The sequence below is a fragment of the Mya arenaria genome, chromosome 12 (assembly GCF_026914265.1).
Source record: "Mya arenaria isolate MELC-2E11 chromosome 12, ASM2691426v1".
Classification (NCBI taxonomy): domain Eukaryota; kingdom Metazoa; phylum Mollusca; class Bivalvia; order Myida; family Myidae; genus Mya; species Mya arenaria.
In genome coordinates this window covers 15709156-15735619 of record NC_069133.1, presented here as the reverse complement: position 1 = coordinate 15735619, position 26464 = coordinate 15709156, and the positions used below count along the sequence as shown (strand labels likewise).

Genomic DNA, 26464 nt, shown 5'->3' with positions numbered 1-26464 from the left:
TATGGAAACATACATGATATACAATACATATCATCAACATGAAGATCACAAATACTTGAATACATATTGTCAACATACTGCACAATACACAATTAGTCAATTTATTGTCATACTACTCATCATCTTCGCTGCGGTTTTCGATTGATGCTGGGATTGGACCCATACCAATCAGGTGACTGGCTTCCCTGAGCAGTTGAGATGTTGTGAGGTTGTCATCTTCATATTTATCCCACATGTATATTCTTGTACTTTTGCCTCTGATTTCTGGTTACAAGGTTGTCTGACACCAGTCTGACGTCCTCCGCTTCGGTCCGCAGGAGTGGAACCAGAACGTAGAACGGTAGGCTGCACCCGGTGCCAACTTATATACAGGCTTTCATACTAAAAAATGTTTGAGTCATATGTCACTATGTCTGTTCACAGCTTCTGTAAGTGAGCTGTTAAATTAGTATTTACCAATTAATAAGGCCAATTAAAATTAAAGTACAATTATCCATTAATTACACCCACCCTTATTTGTTTTCGGTACATGATTGAGGTGTAAATAACAAAAAATAGAGAATTTTTGAACATATATATGGAATAAAATTCAACAAAGTAGGATGAATTGATAATATATTCTTTATAAGGATTAAATAAAAAGGTGTTTTTTTTTTTCATTTTTCTTTTCCTTTTTTCAAAATATTGGTATATTTAAATACATAATTCTAATAAATCAACACTTTGATATGATTAACAATTTATTCATATTATTTATTAAATCATTTATACTCAGGAAAATTAACTCTGAAACATAATATTTCATTAAGAGAATATTCCCTATATAACATATAGATGGTTCACTTTGTCTCACCAAGTGGTTCACTTAGTCCTGGTTCACTTGGGAAGTGGTTCACTTCGTCCTACATTCATTCAAGGGCACGCAACCAGACTAGGACAATTCCGGATTGTCACACGTCAACCTAGTAAAAACAATGGATTAGATGTAGTTTTCTCATGAATGTTGTTATCATTCACTAAGAATCTGATTCATGTTTCCTATGGCTAGGTAAAGATCGATGTTTCTTATTTTATTTCGACTGTGTCATTTCAAAATACTAATGAATATGTTCGTGCCCTAATCTTGTTGTAATTTCGGATTTGTAGGTTTCGGATCACAGGCAGCATTTACGTTGACAGCACCATCTTAAATGTTTTATGTTTTTTATAGTTTACCTCTTATACATGTAGTAGCTTTTTATTTGGTGTACAGGCTTTCCCGAACTGTTCTTCTTTTCGTGTAGCATTTATTATTTCCACTGTTTAGTTAAGTAAAAAATAATGATTTATGGATCAGTTTTATCTTTGATTATTTTAATGTGTTAAACAATTACCTCATGAAACCAAAGGGGTGTATAGAACAATACAGAACAACTTTTAACTGCGCTTAGTGTAATCTTAAAAAATAGGTCTAGGACATTGAAAAAATTATTTTCAAAATTAATGAAACATGCTTTATAATGCTGATGTAAAAAAAACTTATTTTTCTTCTTATATATATATTTTTGTTTAAATCCTATTTTCTCCTACTAAGGATTAAATAAAAAAGCTCCTTTTTATGTTCATTGGTGGCGCCTGTAGTGATAATCCAACATTAATCCAAATTGCAAGTGAATAAGTTTAATTTTTTATCATCTTTCAGGATATACCTGCGTCTGCCACAATGGAACCTTCTCACAACAAGACAGATGGCAATCCTCTCCGCAGCCCTCATTCTCATCATCATTCTCATAATCCTCTTAATTTCTTCATTTTTCCTGGATGATCCTGAAACCACATCTCACAATCGTCACTTTCTTCCAACTGTAAACTATGGCAAAAAGGATCCAGATCTTCAGTTCTTCAACTACGGGCCGAACGTTCACTATGGGATAGTTCTAGACTGTGGTAGCAGTGGCACAAGAGTTTATGTCTACATTTGGCCTCCACATTCAGGAAACCCATCAGACTTGCTGAGTATTCAACAGCTCAAAGATCAAAACAATCAACCTGTGGTGAAAAAGGTTACCCCAGGTACGACACCAATAGGGTTTGTCAGTTTTACGGAGAAAAAAATGCGTATCTTGATAGATTTAGACTAGTTTTGATGTAGTCGCCATAGACGTTGGTGGCATAGTGCAAAAAAAACAAAAAACATTTACCTTTGCCATAACTCAAAAATGGTGAAAGATATTTAAATTAAACTTGGTACACATGTTGCCAGAGACAATATGCTCAAGCAGGGCTTCCGTTAAAGGAAGTTTGGAAGTATATTATTCCCTAGAAATTGGTTAAAACTTCCAAAATTGATTCCTTGGAAGTACAAAAACTTCCACAGTTTTGAAGAAAACTTCCTAATTTGAAAAATTGGAAGTTCAAAATATCAAAACCTGGTGTCAATATTACTTTTATGGTCACAATTTCAATTAGTCTTGAAGTAAAATGAATTATTATAATATAAATCTGAATTTTTTATTTGATTTTTAAATACTAGTTGTTAAACAGTGGGGAAAAATAAGTGTATTCGGGAGACTTAAACTTCCAAATTTCACAGAAAAACTTCCCATATTGATAGACAGGAAGTTCATACTTTCAGTTTCAAATTCTTAATGGAAGCCCTGACTTAAGTATAGCAAGGCACATTTTTCTTCCTTTAATGGTTGTCAAGTTTTGCCTCTTATTCCAGAGAACAGAGGAACAGTCGCTCTGCTGTTCTCTTCTTTTAAGTATATGTATGGATCAAATCATGCCTTTAAAGATCATTTTTTCTTTGTTATAAGATTTATTTTATTTTATTTTACACGTTATGGGTTGTTTATATTAAGTACTTTTAAACTAACATTAAACTATTTTCATATTACTGTCAATAATGATCACTTCAAAAGTGACATAATTAAAAAATATATATACTTCACCTCCATGCTAAGCACTGAGACTTGTTTTTCAATTTAAGTAAAAGTGTAATTTCTTTAATAGGTTTGGACACATTTGAGGACAATCCCGAGGAGGCAAGTGAATACCTTGAGCCCCTGTTGAACTATGCGGGCTCATTCATTCCCCGCGACCAACACAAGGAGACCCTGCTATACATACTGGCTACAGCTGGCATGAGATTGCTACCTGAGGAGTGAGTACATGTACACATAGTATACAGTGCTCTAGACCCAAATAGCAAGGCAAAGATCCACTCTCAGGGTTCCCCCTGGGTTCTAAAAAGTTGTCGCCACTTTTTCGCGGGGGGCTAAGGGGGCCGCGAAAGGCCCCCTTATGGGTCCAGGGCAGTGCCCTTGTGGGGGCCAAGACCCCTGAAGCTCATAGGGTTTAAGCATTTAAAGAGCCTTAAATTGCATTTAATGAGCACATTGTCATGCAAAAATATAGCATTTTGTTGTACATGAAGCACAAGATATTAGCAAATTGTTTTCTATTGACAAAATACATTGTTATGGACTAGTATATAAATATAAAAAAAATATGAAAATATTGCAAAAGATGTGACATAAACATCAATATGTTGATTTCAGTCTAATGCTTGCATACAATAGTGTCATAGCATTAAAGAATACAATTAAGAATTTATGAAATAAATTTAAAATGGAAACTCAAAGAAATATACATTGTCAAACTAGTGCCATAAGTTTCCTAATAGAAATTCGTCTACCTACTCAAGAGTCTGCCCTTTTCCGCCCCACTCCCCCCTTTTCCGCCCCACTCCCCCCTTTTCCGCCCCACTCCCCCCTTTTCCGCCCCACTCCCCCCTTTTGTTTGACAGAGTTGCCTTTGATGACTTTGCGTACAACCTGGTTTCTTTTACATTTATTAACTATATATTTGATATTTAGTGGACATATTGTTATGAAAGTCATTTTTCAGAACTAAATATTAACAATTTGGACACTAAAGTAATGATAACAAACTATTAGTATTGTAAGTAGTTTCATTATTAGTAGTTTAATCGTAATTATATGAAAAGCAGAACTTGTTGAGTAACAGTAAAAATGTTCTTTTTAATTTTATGTTATTTAAGATATATTTGACATCAGATGAGTCATCAAAATGACTGGATGAAAAAGACCAAATTTTAACTCTTGACACACCTCAGAAATTCCATTCAGTCCATTTCCTAGTTTGTTTTACAGTCTAATCTAACACTTGAATTTTAATCTTAAAATTAAGTGAATAGAGTCAAAGAATATAAAATTAGTAAATTAAGATTATTTCTACTTGCTTAATATACACATTAATAGATTCATACAAACAGGTGGTTTTTCTTCATCTCTTAAATATATGTTAATGTTGTAAGTTAGGGCAAGAAAAACTAAAAAATTAAAAGTTTGTTATGCACATTGTTTTTATAAGTGGGGAGAGAATGTGGATATTTTTATTTCAACATTATTTTTATATAAAAACTGAAGCCATTTATCATAAATATTGAAATTAAAAAGTAAAAAGGAAACATAAATGTTTTGAACCAAATGATACACTCATAGTTTTAAATAATGCATGAAAAAGCATTCTGTGGTGTGTGCTACTGAAAATGAATGCAGCGGTGCTTGAGAATCTGAATATTACCGGTATTGTTTCGGCCTAAATGGAGAAATTCTTTCTTTTGTTTTACATTCAACTCTATTATAGGTCTCAGAATGCCATACTACAGGACTTACAGCGAGACATACCAAAGAAATATGATTTTGTGGTGTCGGAGAACAACTTTGAGGTGATAAGCGGGAAGCAGGAGGGTGTCTATGCATGGATAGCGGCCAACTATGCCCTCCAGAAGTTCAAACACGGGGATGAGGATAGATGTAAGATATAACACAGACTCTTCAGTGAAAGCCATATTATTTTTACAAGCCCCGTAACATGTATATAATGAACAGAATTTGAGCAAACCCAGAAGGCATTTTACAAGTTCAAGGCTTGTGGGCGTGCAGGGCTTGTGAGCTTTTGCAAAATTTTATCACTGGCTATAAATAGTAAAATCCCTTATGTTTGCAGATGACCACCCATTGGTTGCAGTGGATGTCCTAGGAGAGAACGGGGATGTGACGCAGCATGTACGCCGAAGGACGGTCGGAATGATGGACATGGGCGGGGGATCAATGCAGATCGCATATGAGATCACTGCTAATGTATGTTAATACCCCGGGACCCCAATTTCTCCAACTATCTTAGGTGTAACGGGTTGAAGTACATGTATTAGCAAACAAATTTATCTTCCTTTAACTTGATTTTATAAACCAAAAATGATTATCATTAAATTAAGGTCCTTTAAAAGTCAAAAACCCTTAAAAGGGTGGTTAAGTAGACAATTTGTATGAAAGAAATAATATTCTAGCACACTGTATATGCATTTTCGGTTAATTCAGCCGTGCTGAAAAACTCCATCTGGCACCCTCATGCCAGATGAGTCATGCGCTGAGACGAAATACTTCCAATTTTTTTTATTATACACTTTATGTAACCACAGTTATGAGATTTCAATAGATGAGTTTCATTAACATTAAATTCACAAGAAATTGGGGCCTGGTTAAATTAGAGGATATTTAATGGTAGTGCCATTTACAGAAATCTTAATTTAGTAGTTTTTCTTTTAATAATACATTATTTTAGTATTCAATTCAAGACTTTGTCTAGAAGAAATAATTTTAATAGAGAAATCAGTCAATTTTGGAAACCAGTAAATTTTGGGTTTTACATTGAATAGCCAGTTGATTTGAAGCCTTAGGTCTCAGTAAAATTAGACATGATACTGCGTGGGGTATCAAAACCTATATGTTGCTTGTTACCTTCTGGTGTTAATATAACATCAGTATAATGTACTGAACGAATGGCATTTTATTAATGAACTCCCTATTTTTAGTATTTTTGAGGTTTCAAACTTTTCACCCATGGGTGTTATATCTGATCAAATCTGACGTGATGCTTCTGTGTCAAAGATTTTTTTTTAATTTCATATTTTATGTCTTCTTTCATAATGCAGGTGGACGCAATTCCGAAACATCTGATTGCGGAGTTCAGCCTGGGGTGTTTGGCCTACGATAGGGAACATACATACAGGGTGTATGTCACTACATTTCTAGGTAGTAAAACGATATTCATAATGCGCCTTAAGTCATTACCTTACTTAAGTTATTTTCTTACTTAAGTTATGTATCTCTAATCATATGATGTTATAACATGATTATTTCAGAATTTCTTCTTTTTTATTGCTGTTATTGAAAGTACATACTTTAATGTTATAAACACTAACAACTTTGTTTTATTTGATTTTGAAAATTTTAGGCAATTGACTTAAATTAACAAATGACTTACCAGTATGATGTTTTATAAATACTGACCCAGCTCTGCAAGCATCCAAATTCTTGGTTGATTATGGACAAATATTGATTTGCTATTTGAATAAATTAAAACAAAGTCTAGTTTTTTTACAGCCTTGGTGTAACTGTGGAGTGTTCGTCTTTTCTCACCAGCTCTCTTGTTAATTATAATATATTTTGAGTTATTCATTAAGAAATTCATGGGTTAGGATGAAAATAAAAAGATTAACATGTGGGTATGGAAGCACCACACAATCTATTTTTGGTCTTTAGCTTAAGAGTTATGTAAGGGTGCTTCACCCTGTTCTTTTGCCTTCATAGAATGAAATGCTGAAGACTAAAATATATATATTTTGTAATGATTAAAACTTATAATACATGTATGATTATAAATACTTACAAACTTAACATATCTAACATATCTGGCAGTTGAAACCATATATTACTTCAATCAAACATTCTACATATTCTGTATGTTTTATAATATTCAAGTTCTATACAGCCTGAAACTATATGCTTTTTTTTCTCCCTTAACACCCTGTCTCTTTTGCAGCACCTTTTAAAAACCTGGCTTAAGCCCTATATCTATTGTTGCAACCTAAACTTTATGCTATCTACTCACAGGGTATGGGGCAAACGAGGCTAGGACGAGATATGAACAGCTTCTTGTATCTAAAATCAAGGACAGTCAAAAAACCAAAGATATTAACAAGGTTATGGTGGCGGGCACTGCTATGGATGGGAAACATTCAGTGCAGAAAAGATCGGCCATTAGGGATCAATCTAGGATGAATGGACCAGAAAGAGTGGCAAAACAGTAAGTGCTTTGAAATGGTTTGTCATAGTAAAAGTAAATGAAATTTGTCAAGTTTTTTCTTCTGTCATTTTGTCTCAAGCAGGTGAATTTTCATTTATATTAGTCATAAAACACATGCAAATATTTATGACCCCTTCTAGAAAAAAGGGGCAAAGACAGGTTTGGATGGTAGACAGGTTGCACTTGACCACTTGCTGACCCCTAATGTTTATCATGAGATCAGTAGGTCAAAGGTCACAGTAACAGTAATCAGTCTTATTAAAACCTTGTCAACACAATAACTTGAAAACAGTTTGATCCAGGGCCATAAAACTTGAATAAAAGGGTGCCCTTGACCAAAAGATTACTCTTTGCTCATGTAAACTTTGTCTGTACAATAACACAAATAACTGTTTTACCTTGGACCATGAAACACCAGTGGTAGGTTGCACTTGACCAGCTGATGACCCCCATTGTTTAGTAAGTCTAAGGTAAAGGACACTTTAAACACTCCACTGAAAACTTTGTCTGCAAAATAACTTTAGAAATTGATAACTTGATGACTTGACAATAGCTTTACATAAGGCCATGAAACTGAGTGATAGTTTGCCCTCGGCAGGTATGCCTTATTTGGTAAGGGGTGTCAAACAAAGGTCAAGGTCAGTATTTCCATCTTACAATGGCCACAGTGCAAAATTTAGTATGTTTATCTTCACTTTCATTAAAGACTTTATACAACTATTGATAAACAATGCTAATTTTCTGACAGAGTAACAACTAGAGGGCATTATGATTGACTAGCAAGTCTTATTATAATCGTATGCATATTTTCTGCAACCTTATTGTGACTGTGCAATGTGGTATATGATGTGGTATTTACTAAATGGTTTCTCATTGTAACAATTCAAACCATTTTTTTAGGATTTGAAAATAAGTTTTTAATGCTATGTTGTGTTTTCAGACTATTCAAGAAATCAGTAAAAAATCCGCACCAAATTGCCCCACCCAAAGAAATGTTAGCACCAGCAGTCGGACATGCCGGGATTCCACAGGCAGGTTACGTGCCTGCTTCAGACACAGCTATGCAGAACAGGGGTAATGGTTGGCAAGATAGTGATAAAAGTCCACAGAATATCGATTTAACAAGAAACTTACAATCACCTGATAAAAGTTTACAAAGAAATAAGTTACCATCAGATTATAGTCAGAGGGGAAATGACATTAAAATAACAAAAGAAAAAGAAGAAAAGATTGTTGAGGGGGACACAGCAGTAGGAAATTTAGTGCGAGGTAACATAGAGGGAGGTAATGTAATACGCAGCAGTGTACAAGTGCCTGTGGTAAATAAGGGACATGATATTTTACAAGTGCCTGTGGTGAATAAGGGACAAGATGTTTTACAAGCACCTGTGGTTAATAAGGGACTAGATATTGTTCAAGCACCTGTGGTAAATAATGAACATATGTTACCAAATATTCCCCAGAAGGAAGACAATAAAGAAATCAAAAGGCAACAAACACAACGTGACATTCCTAAAGATCCAAGAGATCAAAGTGACAAGCCTGATATCCCTCCATCCCATGGGGTCCTAGTTTTTGACCCCTTCAAAAACATAGCTGACCCATGTCTGCAGGTCGGACTTACCTTGCCAGCCCGTGACCTTGAGGATCTTCACCTTGACCCCAAGGTAAAAAATGTGACCTTTGCGGGCACAGGCAACTATGAAGAGTGTAAAAGACTTCTTGAACCATTGTTGAATCAAAGTAAAGCATGTAGTGTGTCTCCATGTTCTATGAATGGTGTACACCAGCCTACTATATCTTACCATAATACCCAGTTCTATGGGTTCTCTGAGTTTTGGTACACCATGGAGGATGTGTTCAGAATTGGCGGGCTCTATGAATCAGAAATATTCGAGACTCATGCAAAGGTAAGATCAGTTTCTGACATAAGCAGGGTTCTCAATAAGTTTGGTTGAACTGTCTCAAATAGTAAAGTAACCGACCAGCTACTACTTATTCTTCTCAAAATACACTTATTTTTCCAAATTGCCGATTGATTTTGGCCGGCAGCCGGTTCTTATTGATAACATTACATAAGTACTTGATGATAGTCAATAAGCTTTTTGATGGTTTTGCTACATGAATATTATAAAAGTAGTTTTCATAAGGTAATAATCGAGATATTCCGACCCACGAATAAGCTAGTTCCCTGATGCCTCCATTCACAATTATGTTAAATTTTGATGTCAGTTGACCTTATTTAACGATCTTATTGATTTCAAAATATTTGCTTGCTACATGAAAATACTTCTACCGGTATGTAAAATAAATGACAAAAAATGTATTGTTCATAAAGAGTTCACAGTTTGTGTATTATTTGCTCTTCATTTTAACTGAAATTTGACATAAAATAATTTTTCAATCTTCCAAGGCCAAAAAGCTTTTTAAACTTTGTTATAATGTTAAAGACACAATGGGTGATCTGTTCAGAACTTTGATAAAGTTGACAAAGCTGTTAACATCATTTTTTTTAACTTTTAAAACTTAACTGCTCTGGAAGTTCCATTGACTGACACACGTGATATTAATTCTAACATGGTTTGATGGAATTGCTTCAGCTATGCTTAGTTTTATTTCAACTAGGTTTAAAACATAACAGAAGCTTTATGAATAGGTCCCAAGGAATGTTTATATCCCATACAGTGTACATGAGTTTTCTTTTTCCTTATACATGAAGCGTTCCATTGTTTTATAGGATTTTTGCTCCAAGAAGTGGTCTTTTCTACAAAGTCAGCACAAGAAAGACTTGTATCCAAAGGCGGATGCCGAGAGATTCAGGTACGTGTATAACCAATTAAGATGATTTGAGTTGCATACCCGGTAGACTGAGTGAACACAGTTTTAGAGTCTAATTGTTATTTTTTAACATGTCATCCCTTTGTTGAAAGATCTTATACAGATGTTTCCACTGTGCACTGCTTTTTCGACATTTTTCTAGCGTATCGCTTCTGCTCCCTATCATAATGTATCAATTTATCAACATTACTCTGCTCCGTATAATATTTTATCGATTTACCAATATCATTCTGCTCTGTATCATAATATATCAATTTACCAAAATCATTCTGCTCCGTATCATAATATATCGATTTACCAGTATCATTCTGCTCTGTATCATAATATATTGAGTTACCATTATCATTCTGCTCCATATACAACATAATATATCGATTTACCAATATCATTCTGCTCTGTATCATAATGTATCGATTTACCAACATTATTCTGCTCCGTATCATAATTTATCGATTTATCAATATCATTCTGCTCTGTATCATAATATAAATTGATTTACCAATATTGTTCTGCTCCAAATCATAATATATCAATTTATCAATATCATTCTGCTCCGTATCATAAGGCAGATAGTCCTATATCATCATAAAGTGTACTACATTATATTTCTTTCTTGGCTGTAATTTAAAATGATGTCTCCCTTTTCCCCCAGGATGGAGTGTTTCAAGTCAGCGTGGATGACTACGGTGCTCCATAAGGGCCTCAATTTCCCGGAGAACTACAAGGGCCTACACTCTGCACAGTTTATACACAACCGGGATGTACAGTGGACCCTCGGGGCCCTCATTCACAGGACCAGATATCTACCTCTCAGGTTTACACCATATATTGCCTTTTGGATATTATATTTTCCTCTCTTTTTTGAAATAATAAAAAACACAGTCAAAACCCTCTATGGCGAAACTTGGAGAAAAACTTTGAGATGACGAACATTCAACACAACTGAAATACAAAAAAACATAGCACTATGCCCAACACATTCAAGTCTGAATTCTGGTCATGGTCAGTTAGTGAACCCTATAGATGTTGGGGTCGATAGTTCAAAGGGCAAGGTCTTGTTGACCTTAACTAGATGTTTTATGGGCATTATAGTTTCTGATCATTTACTTTTGAACAACTTGGTGTACAGTGTACATGTACACTGATTTGTTTCAGCGGCTCTTTAAAGAGACTAGACACCAGATGGACCCAAAATCAGCAAATACAGTATTTCCTCAAAACAAGCTTAGAATTGTCAATTTGGCTACTATGAGGCCGATAATACATTATTTTACATGATTTAAAGAATATTTTATGGCTGAGTTTACCCCTATAAAGATAACGCACAATGCTTTCCAAGTTTATAGTGTGTATATGTATCATCTTGTGTCTAGTCCCTTTAAAGAAAAAAGATAACTTTAGTTTTTGGACATTGACTTAAGAACTTGGTGTATAGAGAACATGTACACCGATTTGTTTCAGCAGTCCTTTAATGAAAAAAAATGATGAAATGTTACAGCGTTGCATTTTTTATTTCAGGGAAATTCAAGATCGTCAGCAGGCGAAATTCAAACCATCGTGGATGAATTCTTCTCATATCTTGTATAACGAGTATCTGTTACTCGTGTGTTTCCTTATCGTTGTTATGGCGATCATAGTGTACATGCGTAGACTGCGTTTGTGTTCTCAGAAAGCCGGGCGGTCAGACTTAAAGCAGGTACCGTCGATGTCGTACTTCATGACAGACATGGACCAGGTGGAATCAGGCGTCAGACTTCTAGATAATTATACTTACCCAGACAGATGACAATGTCAGGGCCTTATTTTTTAGGGAATTATTTTATGAAATGTTGAAATAATAACTAACTGAATTAAGAAACTGGGCATGCAGTACAATATTATTATTATGACAATTAAAGGGGTTAGACTCCAGATTGTCCAAAAATCGGCAAAAACATTATTTCCACGAGACAAGCCTAGAATTATCAATACAAGCTACATGTAGTATGACACTGATAATACATAGTTTTACATGATTTAAAGAATATTTTGTGTGGTGTCCAGCTGAGTTAACCTGTTTAAAAATTGCGCATAATGGTTTACCATTTTATAGTGCGAATATTGCCATTTTCAAAGTTACGTGATTAGCACAGATACATATATCAGTGTTAATTTATTTTTTGTTAAATGTTTTCTTGTCAGTAGTGTTTCAATGTTCTACACTCATAATCCGATAATAAAATCAATTATGCAATTCATTCCTTAATTGAAGTGATCAATATGCAATCACCCATGGAATTGATTTCAATTTATACAAAGTTCATGCACAGGTTTTTCATTCTCATACATCAGAGGTTTGATAATGATAAATCTAACTGTTGTGCGCAAAGCATCATCGCTCTTGTGTACGAGAATGAAGTTTGTATGCATAGTTTCTTTTTCCTGCTACTATATAAATGAAGATTTTTATAATATGTATGGAGTAAATTTTACTTTGGCTTCAATTTCTGCTCAGTTGTATCTTTTATTGTTGATGAACTTGAATGAAAAACTTTATACATTCAAAGATGACTGAAATGATGAATTGTTGATGAAGTTGATACTTAAAATATCTGTTATGTGTTTCCGGTCCGGGTAAAAAATCTTACCTGAGGGCAGCTGCGTTGCCAGGTTATGAGGCTTGCCGAGTAACTGGCTATGCATTAGCACGCGGGGTCGCTTATTCAATTCGGACTGGACACACATTTCTATTTTGTTCTAGAATTCCTTAAATATATTTTTTTGTAAAAAAAGACATAGAATTTTGTTTGTACATTTCACGAAATGACGTGCAATGATGTTTACTGATGTCATGAAGCGCAGTAGTTTTTATTCACTGCATACATCAAGAATTTCCTTCAATATAACATCTTTTAATTTTTTTCCAGCATAGCTGAATTCACTGGAAATGTCTATCCGGTTGGCTATAAATTCAAAGAAAGCATGTTAAATTGTAGATAAATTTGATACATTCAAGGATGACTTACATGTACAATTGTTGATCAAGTTGATACATTCAAAGATTACTAACATGTACATGTATTATTGAAGTTGTTACCTTCAAAAATGACTAACATGTACAATTGTTGATCAAGTTGATACATTCAAAGATACTAACATGTACACGTATTATTGAAGTTGTTACCTTCAAAAATGACTTACATGACTTATTGTACAATTGTTGATAAACTTGATAATTATGGTAAGACTTCGTAAGACTTTTAGTTCACCGCACAATGCTTGCCAACATGAGAGTTTGTGATATCAGTATTAAACAAACTTACAGATTTTATATTGGAAATTATTTTTTAAAACTTGTTGAAATTTAATTATTTTTCTATCTTTTATGAACAAATATGAAAAGTACCGGTAAGTGGCTGAAAAATATTTTAACAGAATTTTGTAAATACAAGCCTTAAATGATTCTATTTTCAAAAGGGTTTCTAAGCTTTTTGGCAAAATAGAGCATTTTCTGTCACATTTTGAAATAGTTGTGAACATTAAAGCTAGAATATAAATATTGATGTCATATTTTTGTTGCCAAAAAATGTTCATATTTCAAAGATAATGAATTGTTTCGATGTCTGAAAGTATGTCTGAATGTGAACAGGTCCAATAAGGATTAGGATGTGTTAAAACATATGACTTTTGTTACGTTCCGTAGAAAGACTTCAACAGCAAGTTATCATCCAGGTGTTAAACCTAAAGAAATGTTATGTTGGGTCTTTATGTTGATTTACTTACATTTACTTACTAATTTATAACTATTTTTTTAGCAAAACATAAAAAATATGCATTTTTATACTGCCATTTTGGCTTGGTCCTTTCTGGTACTGGATCGTTCTGACCCTGGGTCTTTTTGTCTTGGTCCTTTCTGGCACTGGAGTTTTTTCTCTTGGTCCTCTCTGGCACTGGAGTTTTCTGACCATGGGTCTTATTCACTTGGTTCTCTCGGGCACTGGAGTTTTCTGACCCTGGGTCTTTTTGTCTTGGTCCTTTCTGGCACTGGAGTTTTCTGACCCAGGGTCTTTTTCTCTTGGTCCTTTCTGGCACTGGGTCTTTCTGACCCTGGGTCTTTTTTACTTGGGCCTTTATGGCACTGAACCCTTATGACTCTGTTTCTACTTAGATTTCATGTTATCAATAATTATGTGATATATTTCATTTTATTGTGATATTGCAGCATTGTTTTTTGTGTCTCCTGCTAAGCATAGCGGACATGTAGGGATTACTTTGTCCAGCTTGACGTCACTGTCCGCATTCACATTGGCAGCATTACATTTTTGTATCCAAAGCAACGGTTTGGTGTAGAGTCCTCAAATTTGGTATGAACATTGAGTATGGTCAGTTGATGATCCATGTTTATTATATGGGTAATAGGTCAAGGACTTTGTGACCTATATTTGAAAAATATGAGGGCTCTGGACAGGTGACACATCTGAATTCAGAATGATTATTTTGCAATATGAATCATGTTTACAATTGTTACAAATATTAAAACAGCGTGTTTTGTGGTTTATGATCTGTACAGTATATAAGGTGAACGAGGGCGTATTAAGGGAAGAAACCAAAGATGGAAATAACCTTACACATAGGGTAATATATCGTTGAATGTATTTTTATGCATTGTTAATAAGTTATTAAAAGCAATTGCTAGTTGGTCTTGTTTATACTTATTCCTTTTAGCTAAATTATGAAGTAAGCTGAAAGTTATATCATTTTCAAGATTCAGTTCTCTGGGTAGGAACCAGTTATTGGCCAATATACACTTAGTGTGAGTCACCTTTGCTGTATGCATTAGTCTATCTCTATGTTATATGCATTAGTCTATCTCTATGTTATATGCATTAGTCTATCTCTATGTTATATGCATTAGTCTATCTCTATGTTATATGCATTAGTCTATATCTATGTTATATGCATTAGTCTATCTCTATGTTATATGCATTAGTCTATATCTATGTTATATGCATTAGTCTATATCTATGTTATATGCATTAGTCTATCTCTATGTTATATGCATTAGTCTATCTCTATGTTATATGCATTAGTCTATATCTATGTTATATGCATTAGTCTATCTCTATGTTATATGCATTAGTCTATCTCTATGTTATATGCATTAGTCTATCTCTATGTTATATGCATTAGTCTATCTCTATGTTATATGCATTAGTCTATCTCTATGTTATATGTATTAGTCTATCTCTATGTTATATGCATTAGTCTATCTCTATGTTATATGCATTAGTCTATCTCTATGTTATATGCACTAGTCTATCTCTATGTTATATGTATTAGTCTATCTCTATGTTATATGTATTAGTCTATCTCTATGTTATATGCATTAGTCTATCTCTATGTTATATGCACTAGTCTATCTCTATGTTATATGCATTAGTCTATCTCTATGTTATATGTATTAGTCTATCTCTATGTTATATGTATTAGTCTATCTCAATGTTATATGTATTAGTCTATCTCTATGTTATATGTATTAGTCTATCTCTATGTTATATGTATTAGTCTATCTCTATGTTATATGCATTAGTCTATCTCTATGTTATATGCATTAGTCTATCTCTATGTTATATGCATTAGTCTATCTCTATGTTATATGCATTAGTCTATCTCTATGTTATATGCATTAGTCTATCTCTATGTTATATGCATTAGTCTATCTCTATGTTATATGCATTTCATTCTGACCCATTTGAGACTCAGACTCTGAAATCTGAATTCTTAAAATTTTTAGAACATGTATAATATAACTGATTTTAACAAAAGATGATGCCTGCCTGTAGAACAAATTGTAACAAATACATCAATTTTGATAAAAAAAATCTTGGAATAGCATTTTTACAACAAAATGTACGTTTGCATTTCTCAGTCTGGTTTTCAAACTGGGCTGTTATTCACAATGGTCTAAAGTTTAATAGAAATGTGAATTTCAGAGTCAGACTCTGAAACTCAGACTGAAGACATTGGTGTGAGTCTGAAAATTAGGCCCAAGAAGTTTGTGCGAGTCTGGAACACGGACTCATGAGATTGGTGTTAGTTTGGAACATTGGCTGAAAACTTTGGTGTTAATCTGAAACTTAGGCCCAAGATGTCGCTCTGACTCTGGAACACATGCTCAATATGTTGGTTTGAATATACAACACTTGAACAAAATGTTGGTTTAAGTATTAAATCCGGGCTCAAGTCGTTGAAGTGAGACCGGAATGCGGGCTCAAGACGTTGAAGTGAGACCGGAATGCGGGCTCAAGTCGTTGAAGTGAGACCGGAATGCGTGCTCAAGACGTTGAAGTGAGACCGGAATGCGGGCTCAAGACGTTGGTTTGAAAGTACAACACGGGGTCAAACGTTGAAGTGAGACCGGAATGCGGGCTCAAGTCGTTGAAGTGAGACCGGAATGCGGGCTCAAGTCGTTGAAGTGAGACCGGAATGCGGGCTCAAGACGTTGAAGTGAGACCGGAATGCGGGCTCAAGTCGTTGAAGTGAGACCGGAATGCGGGCTCAAGACGTTGGTTTGAAAGTACAACACGGGGTCAAAACGTTGTGTGAGAATGAAATCCCGGCTTAAGACGTTATTGTGAGTCTGTAATTTGGGCTCAAGAGTTGGTGTGAGTCTGAAACTTTCGACTAAACTGTCGGTGCGAGCCTTGAATACAGGCTCAAAATGGCTTAATAAATTAGGCTCAACACATTGGTGCGAGTCTGAAACTTACTCTTCAGATGTTTTGTCTTCAAAACAGGCTTAAAATGTTGGTGTGAGTCGGACGCTCAGACTCAAGAAAGTTGTGCGAGTCTGGAACAAGAAATTGAATTGAGTTTGGAACTCAGGTTTAAGAGGTTCGTACGAGTCTGTAACTCAGGTTTAAGAGATTGGTGTGAGTCTGAAACTCGGGTTAAAGAGGTTGGTGTGAGTCTGTAACTTAGGTTTAAGAGGTTGGTGTGAGTCTGTAACTCAGGTTTAAGAGGTTGGTGTGAGTCTGTAACTCAGGTTTAAGAGATTGGTGTGAGTCTGAAACTCGGGTTAAAGAGGTTGGTGTGAGTCTGTAACTTAGGTTTAAGAGGTTGGTGTGGGTCTGAAACTCGGGTTAAAGAGGTTGGTGTGAGTCTGTAACTTAGGTTTAAGAGGTTGGTGCGAGTCTGTAACTCAAAATTAAGTGGTTCGAGTGAGTCTGAAACTCAGGTTTAAGAGGTTGATTTGAGTCTGTAACTCAAAATTAAGAAGTTCGTATGAGTCTGATACTCAAGATTTAAGAGGTTCGTATGAGTTTGTAACTCAGGTGTAAGAGGTAAGGTTGAGTTTGTAACGCATGTTTAAGAAGTCAGTGTGCGTCTGTAACTCAGGTTCAAGAAGTTGGTGTGAGTCTGGAACTCGTGTTTAAGAGCTGCCTACTCGTTTCTAAATCTAGACCTAGGCCCAGATATTTATAGGCAGCTTAGTATTGACCAACGGATGGACCCTTTGATTTTCTAGGTCAGTGTGTCGAAGGTCAAGGTCGTGGTTACAACCATCTTAAAATCCATTTCCGATCAATAACTGAAGAACGATGTGGCATAGGGACGTCAGACTTTGTACACAGGTTGGTCATGCCCAGCGGATGAACCCTAAGCGTTTTAAAGTATGTGGATTAAATGTCAAGGTCGTGGTGTAATTGAGCTTAAATTCGTTTAGGAATAATACCTTAAGAACGCTTGTGCCCAGGGACTCCAATCATAGTAGGCGATGAACTCTATTGGTTTTGAGGTCGGTGGGTCAAAGGTCACATTCGCTGCGACCTTGAGCTGAAAAACATTTCTAATCAATAATTGACAAACTGTGGGATCCAGGGACCTCCAACCTGGAAATTAGATTGTTCATGACACTCACATGACCCTTATCTATTTTAAGATCAGTGAATCAAAGGTTAAAGTCAACCACCGATAAACACTTCGGAACCTCAAACTTGGTAGGCAGTTTGAACACTTCCAGTGGATGAACCATACTGATGCGGATACTAAGACTTTAATACGGTAACATGGCATGGCTATTTATGATAAAGCAATTCACATACAGCTATTTATGTTGTTTCTTTATTTTCTTAAACATTAAAGTGTGTGTGTGGGGGGGGGGGGGTGTATACCATTATTTTCATGCTATGTTTTCATTAAGGACTTGAATCCTGGCATAAGTATTTTCTTACATTATTTAAGTTATGTAAGTGTTCACTTACTTGCGTGCAAATGCACAACACTCGCATTTAAAAAAAACATACACAAAATTAACCCCACTCGATCTTGCAGGGACCTATGGTATTCGTGTCCATACTAAGTACTTATAGTAGATAACTTATCCTCCCAGCTCTTATAAAGAAACTGCTTAGACTCAAATGTTCACAACTTAGGGTCGAACCTTATACGTTCCTGATTGCATAAGTAGGTTTTCATACCATAAGTCCACCATTAAATAAAGAAACATAAGCATGAAGTTTCAAATACATTTATTTCAAAAACAATATAAAATAACGAATGTCGGTCATCTATGTGTATTGAAATTGTGTTACTGAAATGGAAAAAAAAATATATTACACAAACATGTACATATACCATGTATACGATATCATATAAGGTAAACACAACGCTAACGTAACGAATGGCGGATACGTGGTCTTGTAAAACTCAGGACTGTGATTACACAGTAATTTAATGGGGACTAACTCTCTGTTTCAACGGTGGCATGTGACCTTTAAAACATAGTGACACCTGGGACCAATAATACCCCACAGGTGACACTTAACCTAAAATATTATTTTTTTCTTCAGATTTATCACAGGTCATTCCAAAAATAGCTATGAAATACTGCAGTTTAAAAATGTAAGAACATCACGAACGTCAATTTTATCCAAAACGTGTATCTGCTTGTATAAACGCAAAAACGCAAACCGCCAAAGTAGCCCATAATGCACTGGAAAACATGGTTCCGTTTAGTGTGTGTTTACCGCAACTGTTTCGGTCAGAACTACTACATTACAGAAAAAGTGTATTAGAACTGGTAAAATATATTTGGTTAAGTTAAAAATAGCCAAAATGTCAATAGTAATCCACTTTTACATGTACTATGAACGAATCAAAGTGATTAAATATGCCATTCGGAACGCCTCGGCCATTGTTATCGAAAACAAACTCGGATGTACATTCTCAAAAAGCGGAACGTTTAAGCCTGCTGCAAGTAAATCGCGTAGTCATTTTATTTAACAGTTTAATTAAATGACATTACCCTTGGGAATCTTAATTTTGTTTGCAATAATACACTTCACTGGCAATCAATTTAAAATAAGATCAATAAATATTAGCTAAACACTACATTTGATTAAGATAATTTAAAAATTACGAACTACTTCTACTGATGTGCAAGCATACATCCGAGGTTGTTTTCGATAAAAACGGCCGAGGAGTTCCGAATGAAAGATAACCTACGGACAACTTGTCAAAGTGTTATGCAATTGATTTGAGTTGTCTACCTCTAGTAGCTTCTGCCGTATCCACCATGGCCGCCGCCGATTCTACCAAAACCGCTGCCTATTACACCGAAACCGCCGCTTAGTCCACCAAGACCGCCTCCGAATCCGCTAAGACCGCCGCCATATCCACCATAGCCGCCGTATCCGCCACCAATTCCACCCCAGCCTCCGCCATGGCCGCCAAAGCCCCCGCTAAGGCCCCCACCCCAGCCCCCGCCCCAGCCACCGCTAAGGCCCCCGCCCCAGCCTCCAAGGCCACCTCCATAACCGCCTCCTCCGTAACTGCCTGAAAATGCAAATTTGTATTAATTAAACGCTGTTGCAGCCGGACTTTAATCATCATATTAGGCAAATTGAAACAGTTTGGAAACTTCATATAATGTAACGATTTTTCTGCCATATATTCTATTCGTTTTGAAATCATCACGAACATATGTTTATTTAAGGCATACAAATATATAACTATTGGTTCAGATTTGACTGCAAAATATGTCTTCATATTATATTTTATTATCTCTCTGAAAACCGTCACGATTTGGTATGGGTACATGTAAGTGTAAAAAAAATATATCCGAAAATGAGAAAAATAAAAGAAACGGTCGAAATACGTATTCTGTTGGCAATAACAAATTAGGATCTAGGAATTCGGATGTCGTCCTACGGGATGAAAAGTCTTGAGAATCCGGAAATGGTTGACGTACCATACATATTGGCGGTAGCAACGGTGGCCACCACGGCCAAGATCAGGACCTTGAGCGACATGATTTACTGAAATAATGCAACATAGCATGTCAGACATACAACATAACATTACGAAACGCAAAACATACAACATAACATTACGACACGCATAACATAGCATAACATAACATAACAACATAAAATAGCAAAACATAACATAAAATAGCACATACACAATCAACCTTAGAGTGCATAAACTAAAACACGCAAAATAACATTACAGCAAATGCAATGTATCATTGCCAAACAGCGGTACATACAGTCACATTATAAAACACAACACAACAAATATGTCACAACAAATGAAACACTATGATTCTCAACAACCCATCACAACAAATGCATCATATCACTACATTTCTGACACGCAACATACCATAACAACAACTCCAACATAACACTATATTTCTTACAAGAAATACAACATAACACAATATGTCTGACGCGCAACATAACATTTCAAGAAATTCAACATAACACTAAAGCGCTGACATGCAACACAACATTACAACAAATGCAACATAACACTATAACGCTGACATGCAACATTACATTGCAACAAATCGACATATCACTACTACTCTGACACGCAACATAACATAACAACAAATGCAACATAACACTATTACCCTGACACGCAACATTGCATTCCAACGAAACACTTTTACTCTGACACGCAACATAACATTACAACAAATGCAACATAACACTATTTCTCTGACACGCAACATAATATTTCAAGAAATACAACATAACACTATAACTCTGACACGCAACATAACATTACAACAAATGAAACATAACGCTATTACTCTGACCTCGCAACATAATATTTCAAGAAATACAACATAACACTAGAACTTTGACACGTAACATACCAATTCAACAAATACAATATAATACTGTAGCTGTCACGTGTATGACACGTAACATACCAATTCAACAAATACAATATAATACTGTAGCTGTCACGTGTATGACACGTAACATACCAATTCAACAAATACAATATAACACTGTAGCTGTCACGTGTCTGACACGTAACATACCAATTCAACAAATACAATATAACACTGTAGCTCTCACGTGTCTGACACGTAACATACCAATTCAACAAATACAACACTGTAGCTCTCACTTGTCTGACACGTAACATACCATTTCAACAAATGCAACTTAGCATTACAACTAGAGAAATACTAGCCTTCACTGATTGTTAGCAATGCTACTATGACTATGCTTGAAAGTTTTAAATTTTTGAGTTTCCATTTTGTTTTTGTTTTCTTGAGGTATGCGATAACCGGATGCAATCTTTACTTTCTGCTGTTTTAAGCGTATGTAGGAAAAGGTTATTGAATGTATATGAATATGTGTGCGTTGTTCATGGCGTCGCACAATATGAAAGTAGATAGATTGTCAACAATATCGCCAACAAATCATCTTTAGATGGACACCAATATCGTCAACAACTGAGAGCAATTGGTACAATGTTAAAGTTAGATGACATTAATTGAATTCTTAAAGTGACACTCTTATTCAAAATGAATACATTCACATGTATAACATACATTCATTTTGACTGCTAAACCTTCAACTACTTACTAAATAATGCATTTTTGGAAAATATTAAGTACTGATAACAAGATTGTAACCGTGAATATAATAGCAGAAAGGGCAAAAATATTAAATGATTGGTGAATGCTAAAATATTTACTGTGGTCTACTATAGTCTCATAAGGTAGAAATACGGTGTTTTATGCTCATTTCTTTCAAATTAAGCTCGATATCCTTTTAAATTATAAGAACCATTGTTTTTAACATTTATTCAACCTTTTTGGAATATTAAAACAATGTTATTAATAATGGTAAATCTTATTCGGTAGTATGAGTGCATCTATAATCATTTAGAAAGGACGGAGTGATCGTTAAAGATGCTTACAGGGACTCGTTCACATCGAAACATAATAATAACGTGTAAAATGCAAATAAAATGCTTGATTCAATGATAAAAGATCATCAAAGTACAAAATACAGCTCCATGCGATATTGTTGACAAATAAGCTGTATTTCGCCGAATTTACTGAAAATTTGAACGATTTTAGTGTCCGATGAAAAATTCTCTTAAGTTTGGTTTCTGCCAGTTGCTGTTTTGCCATCAAATTAAGTAAAATTATAACGGGCCATTGATGATTATATTCAAAGTTCTCACTACTCAGGAAGTTTTACAAATAATGAGGCAAGTTCATTGTTTTATTTAAATGTATTGACACATCATAAAAAAATCACTTCAAACTGTTACTACGATGTCGTTATTTACGTTGTTAACTTAAACAAAGTTATGAACAATCGCTCCATTGTAAGACAAGTTTATTGTTATATTTCAATATATGGACACATCATAAAACAGATCACCTTAAGTTAACTTTAACGAAGTGCTAAACAAATGGCCCATGATTGATAAGCCGCCATCGAAATATAAAAACGATTAAATCGTGAACCTATACATTTTTTTTACCATTCGTTTTTTCTTTTGTTTACAGAATTACTTTACCGAAAAAAGTAATAAAAGTTCGACTTAACAAGACGACCGAGATAACAGAGTTCGACATGTCGAGTTTCGACTGTTTTTATTTTTTTACAATATTACTTTTATGAAAAACATCAACAGGTCACTGGCAAAAATTCGTTGAAGTAGCATTTGGCAAATTTAGTATTAAATGGTTAAAGATTGTTAGTATGTACTTACAAACATTAATGGTTTGATGCGAAAGCAATTTATGTAAGATTTTCCAGAATATTATTTACAAAAGAGCTTAAATTTGGTTTACTACTGGAAAAAGCATTTTCCACATTTTTCTTGATTTTTTTTCGATGCATGAACCTGTAAAACGTTTACAAGCGCCTTTAAAATAACATCCAACGTGTTATAATTAAATGTTTTATTTTACTTTATATATCAATATCATACATTTGAAATTTAACGTTAAACTGTAAGACCGTGGACCGTTACTTTATATAAAATAAATACATAGCTAAATAGTTATTGGAAGGGTACTGCACCCTGTCCTTTTTTGGGTGTCACTCTTCTGCCCTCGACATAAAGACTTTCATGGGCACCATTCTGCCCTCGACATAAAGACTTTCACGGGCACCCTTCTTTCTTCCATATAAAGACTTTCACGGGCACCCTTCTGCCCTCCATATAAAGACGTTTACGGGCACCCTTCTGCCCTCCATATAAAGACGTTTACGGGCACCCTTCTGCCCTCCATATAAAGACGTTTACGGGCACCCTTCTACCTTCTTAGAATTAAATACTTAAGTCTCTCAAACGTGTAGATTAAAACTTATAATACGATTAATAATATATGCAATTTGGCAGATGAAACACAATCCCTAGCATTTGCTATCAAATTCAGTCATAATATTTAAATTATTTCGAGCCCGATAAAACGTGCTCTTTTCACCCTGAGCACGCTGACCCTTTTCTGCAGCACCCTGTCCTTTAAAAAACCTGATTTAAACCCTAATATATATATATATATATATATATATATATATATATATATATATATATATATAAAATAAAATTAAAAAATAATATCCTTACCTGGTTGTGCTTGCGCTGGTTGTTAGTGAGTAAACTTTACGTTGAGAAACGTTTTATTTGTACGTACAAATTGAGTTCAATTAAACGGACAAACATGAAATAAACAGTGTATTTACGTTTATGCATATCGTGATTTCTGCTATAAAACTAGGTATTAATTTAATCATGGCGCAATAAACCTGTCATTCATGTCTGTAATCAATCGGTCCTTGGCCGGAGTGACGGACGGTTATTAGCTACTGAGGGTCAGCAACTGGCCACAGGATGACTGGACAGCGATCAATGTCAACTCTTATGAACATATCTGACTAATAAACTATGACCTTAAAGTGATCAACGATTTTTTCCTTCTTATTCACAATTATATATATATAATATATATATATTTAATCATTATCTCGAGGAAACAGACAGACGCTTTTTTGTTAATAACACAAGCTTTATATTTTAAACGGAACGCTGTGATGATTTCTATAAAGTGTCCAAAATTGTCACATTTAAAGCCAATGGCAATCAGGAACATGATTGATTGTTTGCGCTTGTTTGTGAACCAATGAGAATTAGTGTTACAAGTATTCAAACTTCCCCATGCTTATTTTCCTGATAGAACGTTGTAGAAGGAGAGATGTATTTTATGATTATTTAAGTGAATGTAACTGATAAAATTTCAAGCGTGGATTATGGAAGTCATACCTTCTTGTAAAAATAATACAATCTACATTATCAGCCAATAAAATTACGGATATACAAGCATTAAGTAATACGCTAAATCACTACGAGTTTCAAGTTTCGCGGTTGTCTACTGTAGAATTGTACGGAATTATGTTAAGGTCATCGTCTGTCAATGTGTTGATCTGAAACCCGATATTCGATAGTAAGATGATGAAAAGGCGAACTCACGAAACTGCGACAACGAAAACGCGACAGTACGATAACGAAAACGCGATGATACGACAGTTAGATGAAGATGATGCGTTATTCTATGGAGTTTTAGCATCGTCCTGTCGTGCTTCACCATCGAAATATCGTTATAATGATAGCACGACAGTACGGTGATGAAAACGCAACAGTTCGATGATGACAACGCGACAGTACGGTGATGATAACGCGACATTTCGATGATGACAACGCGACTGTACTGTGATGATAACGCGAAAGTACGATGATAACGCGACTGTACGGTGATGATAACGCGACAGTACGATAATGATAACACGACAGTACGGTGATGATAACGTAACAGTACGGTGATGATAACGCAACAGTACGGTGATGATAATGCGACAGAACGATGATGATAACGCGACAGTACGGTGATGATAACGCGACAGTACGATGATGATAACGCGACAGTACGGTGATGATAATGCGACAGTACGATGATGATAATGCGACAGTACAGTGATGATAATGCGACAGTACGATGATGATAACGTGACAGTACGACACTGTGAAAACGAAAACGTGATATCAGGATATAAAGATGGTGAAAACGCGACTGAACGATGGTGAAAACACGATTGTATTTCGCATTAATTATATCGTACTTTCGTACCATCGCGTTTTCGTTATCGTACAACCGCGTTATCGTTATCGTAGTTTCGTTATTTTGCGTTTTCATCAGCGTACTATCAAATATCGCGTTCAGATCAACATATTCACAGGCGATGCTCCTAACGGAACTCCGTAGTTGACACGTCCGCCTACTGCCACTCATCCGATACACATAGTTGTTTTCTACGTCAGTAAGATGGCCTTAAGCAAAATCTTAATGATTACTTAAAAGACTATCTATTACTTAGTAATTCAGAGTGCTTCCGAATGAGCTGTCAAGTATTACATAATTGGCAACTGAAAAAGTTAGCTAAAAAAAACTAGAGCTATCACTGAAGGTGATTAATACCCCCGAACGCCGCCCTGATATGAAATTGCAGTCAACTATTTGGAAAGCCAACCTATAAATGACAACTTTATTTTATGGACTAGCGTCATTGTAATTTGCTAAAATAGTGTAATGATTCATGTAAACTGAACTCCTTCTCATTGTGCTGTACCATTGTATAAAGTTTTATTACATTCCATCTGGTAGTTTTCAAGTTATGCTCCGGACAAGAAAAAAGTAACAAAGGGCAATAACTCTGTAATTGGCTGAAATATAATTGCAGTTCATGTACACTGCACTTCATCTCATTATGATCTATCACTGTATGAAGTTTTATTAAATTCCATCCAATAGTTTTCAAGTAATGCTCCGGACAAGAAAAAATAACAAAGGGCAGTAACTCTGTAATTAGCTGAAATAGAACTGCGGTTCCTGTATACTGCACTTCCTCTCATTATGATCTATCACTATTTGAAGCTTGATTAAATACCATCCAAAAGTTTTCAAGTTAGACTCCGGACAAGAAAAAAATATTAAAGGCCATAACTCTGTAATTAGCTAAAATATAGTTATGGTTCTTGTGCACTGCACTTTCTCTCATTGTGCTTTACCATTGTATGAAGTTTCAAAAAATTACATTTAGTAGTTTGCAAGTTAATGTCTGGAAAACAAATTGACAGCAAAAAAAATAAAGGGCAATTACTCAGT

The 26464-nt window shown here is 35.1% G+C and overlaps 2 protein-coding genes across 2 annotated transcripts; one reads left to right on the top strand and one right to left on the bottom strand.

The window, feature by feature from the left end:
* The first annotated feature begins 916 nt into the window (after window positions 1-916).
* LOC128212128 (ectonucleoside triphosphate diphosphohydrolase 7-like) lies at window positions 917-13533 on the top strand. Its single transcript, XM_052917411.1, has 11 exons — window positions 917-1048; window positions 1682-2052; window positions 2995-3145; window positions 4654-4823; window positions 5017-5150; window positions 6002-6101; window positions 6963-7155; window positions 8096-9065; window positions 9893-9975; window positions 10646-10807; window positions 11512-13533. Exons 1-11 carry the CDS (start codon window positions 1032-1034, stop codon window positions 11777-11779), a joined length of 2619 nt encoding a protein of 872 aa, XP_052773371.1. The 5' UTR covers window positions 917-1031; the 3' UTR covers window positions 11780-13533.
* A 5992-nt stretch (window positions 13534-19525) lies between these two features.
* On the bottom strand, window positions 19526-20285 carry LOC128210491 (acanthoscurrin-1-like). Its single transcript, XM_052914838.1, has 2 exons — window positions 20225-20285; window positions 19526-19809 (listed from the first exon to the last, which is right to left on the bottom strand). Exons 1-2 carry the CDS (start codon window positions 20283-20285, stop codon window positions 19526-19528), a joined length of 345 nt encoding a protein of 114 aa, XP_052770798.1.
* Between the last annotated feature and the right edge of the window lie 6179 nt (window positions 20286-26464).

Excerpts from the sequence above, each read along its gene's own strand:
- LOC128210491 (XM_052914838.1), bottom strand. The coding sequence starts at position 20,285 with ATGTCGCTCAAGGTCCTGATCTTGGCCGTGGTGGCCACCGTTGCTACC. Across the intron at positions 19,810-20,224 it reads TGCTACCGCCAATATGTATG|GCAGTTACGGAGGAGGCGGT; the intron begins GTACGTCAACCA and ends TTGCATTTTCAG.
- LOC128212128 (XM_052917411.1), top strand. Across the intron at positions 3,146-4,653 it reads ATGAGATTGCTACCTGAGGA|GTCTCAGAATGCCATACTAC; the intron begins GTGAGTACATGT and ends ACTCTATTATAG. Across the intron at positions 7,156-8,095 it reads CCAGAAAGAGTGGCAAAACA|ACTATTCAAGAAATCAGTAA; the intron begins GTAAGTGCTTTG and ends TTGTGTTTTCAG.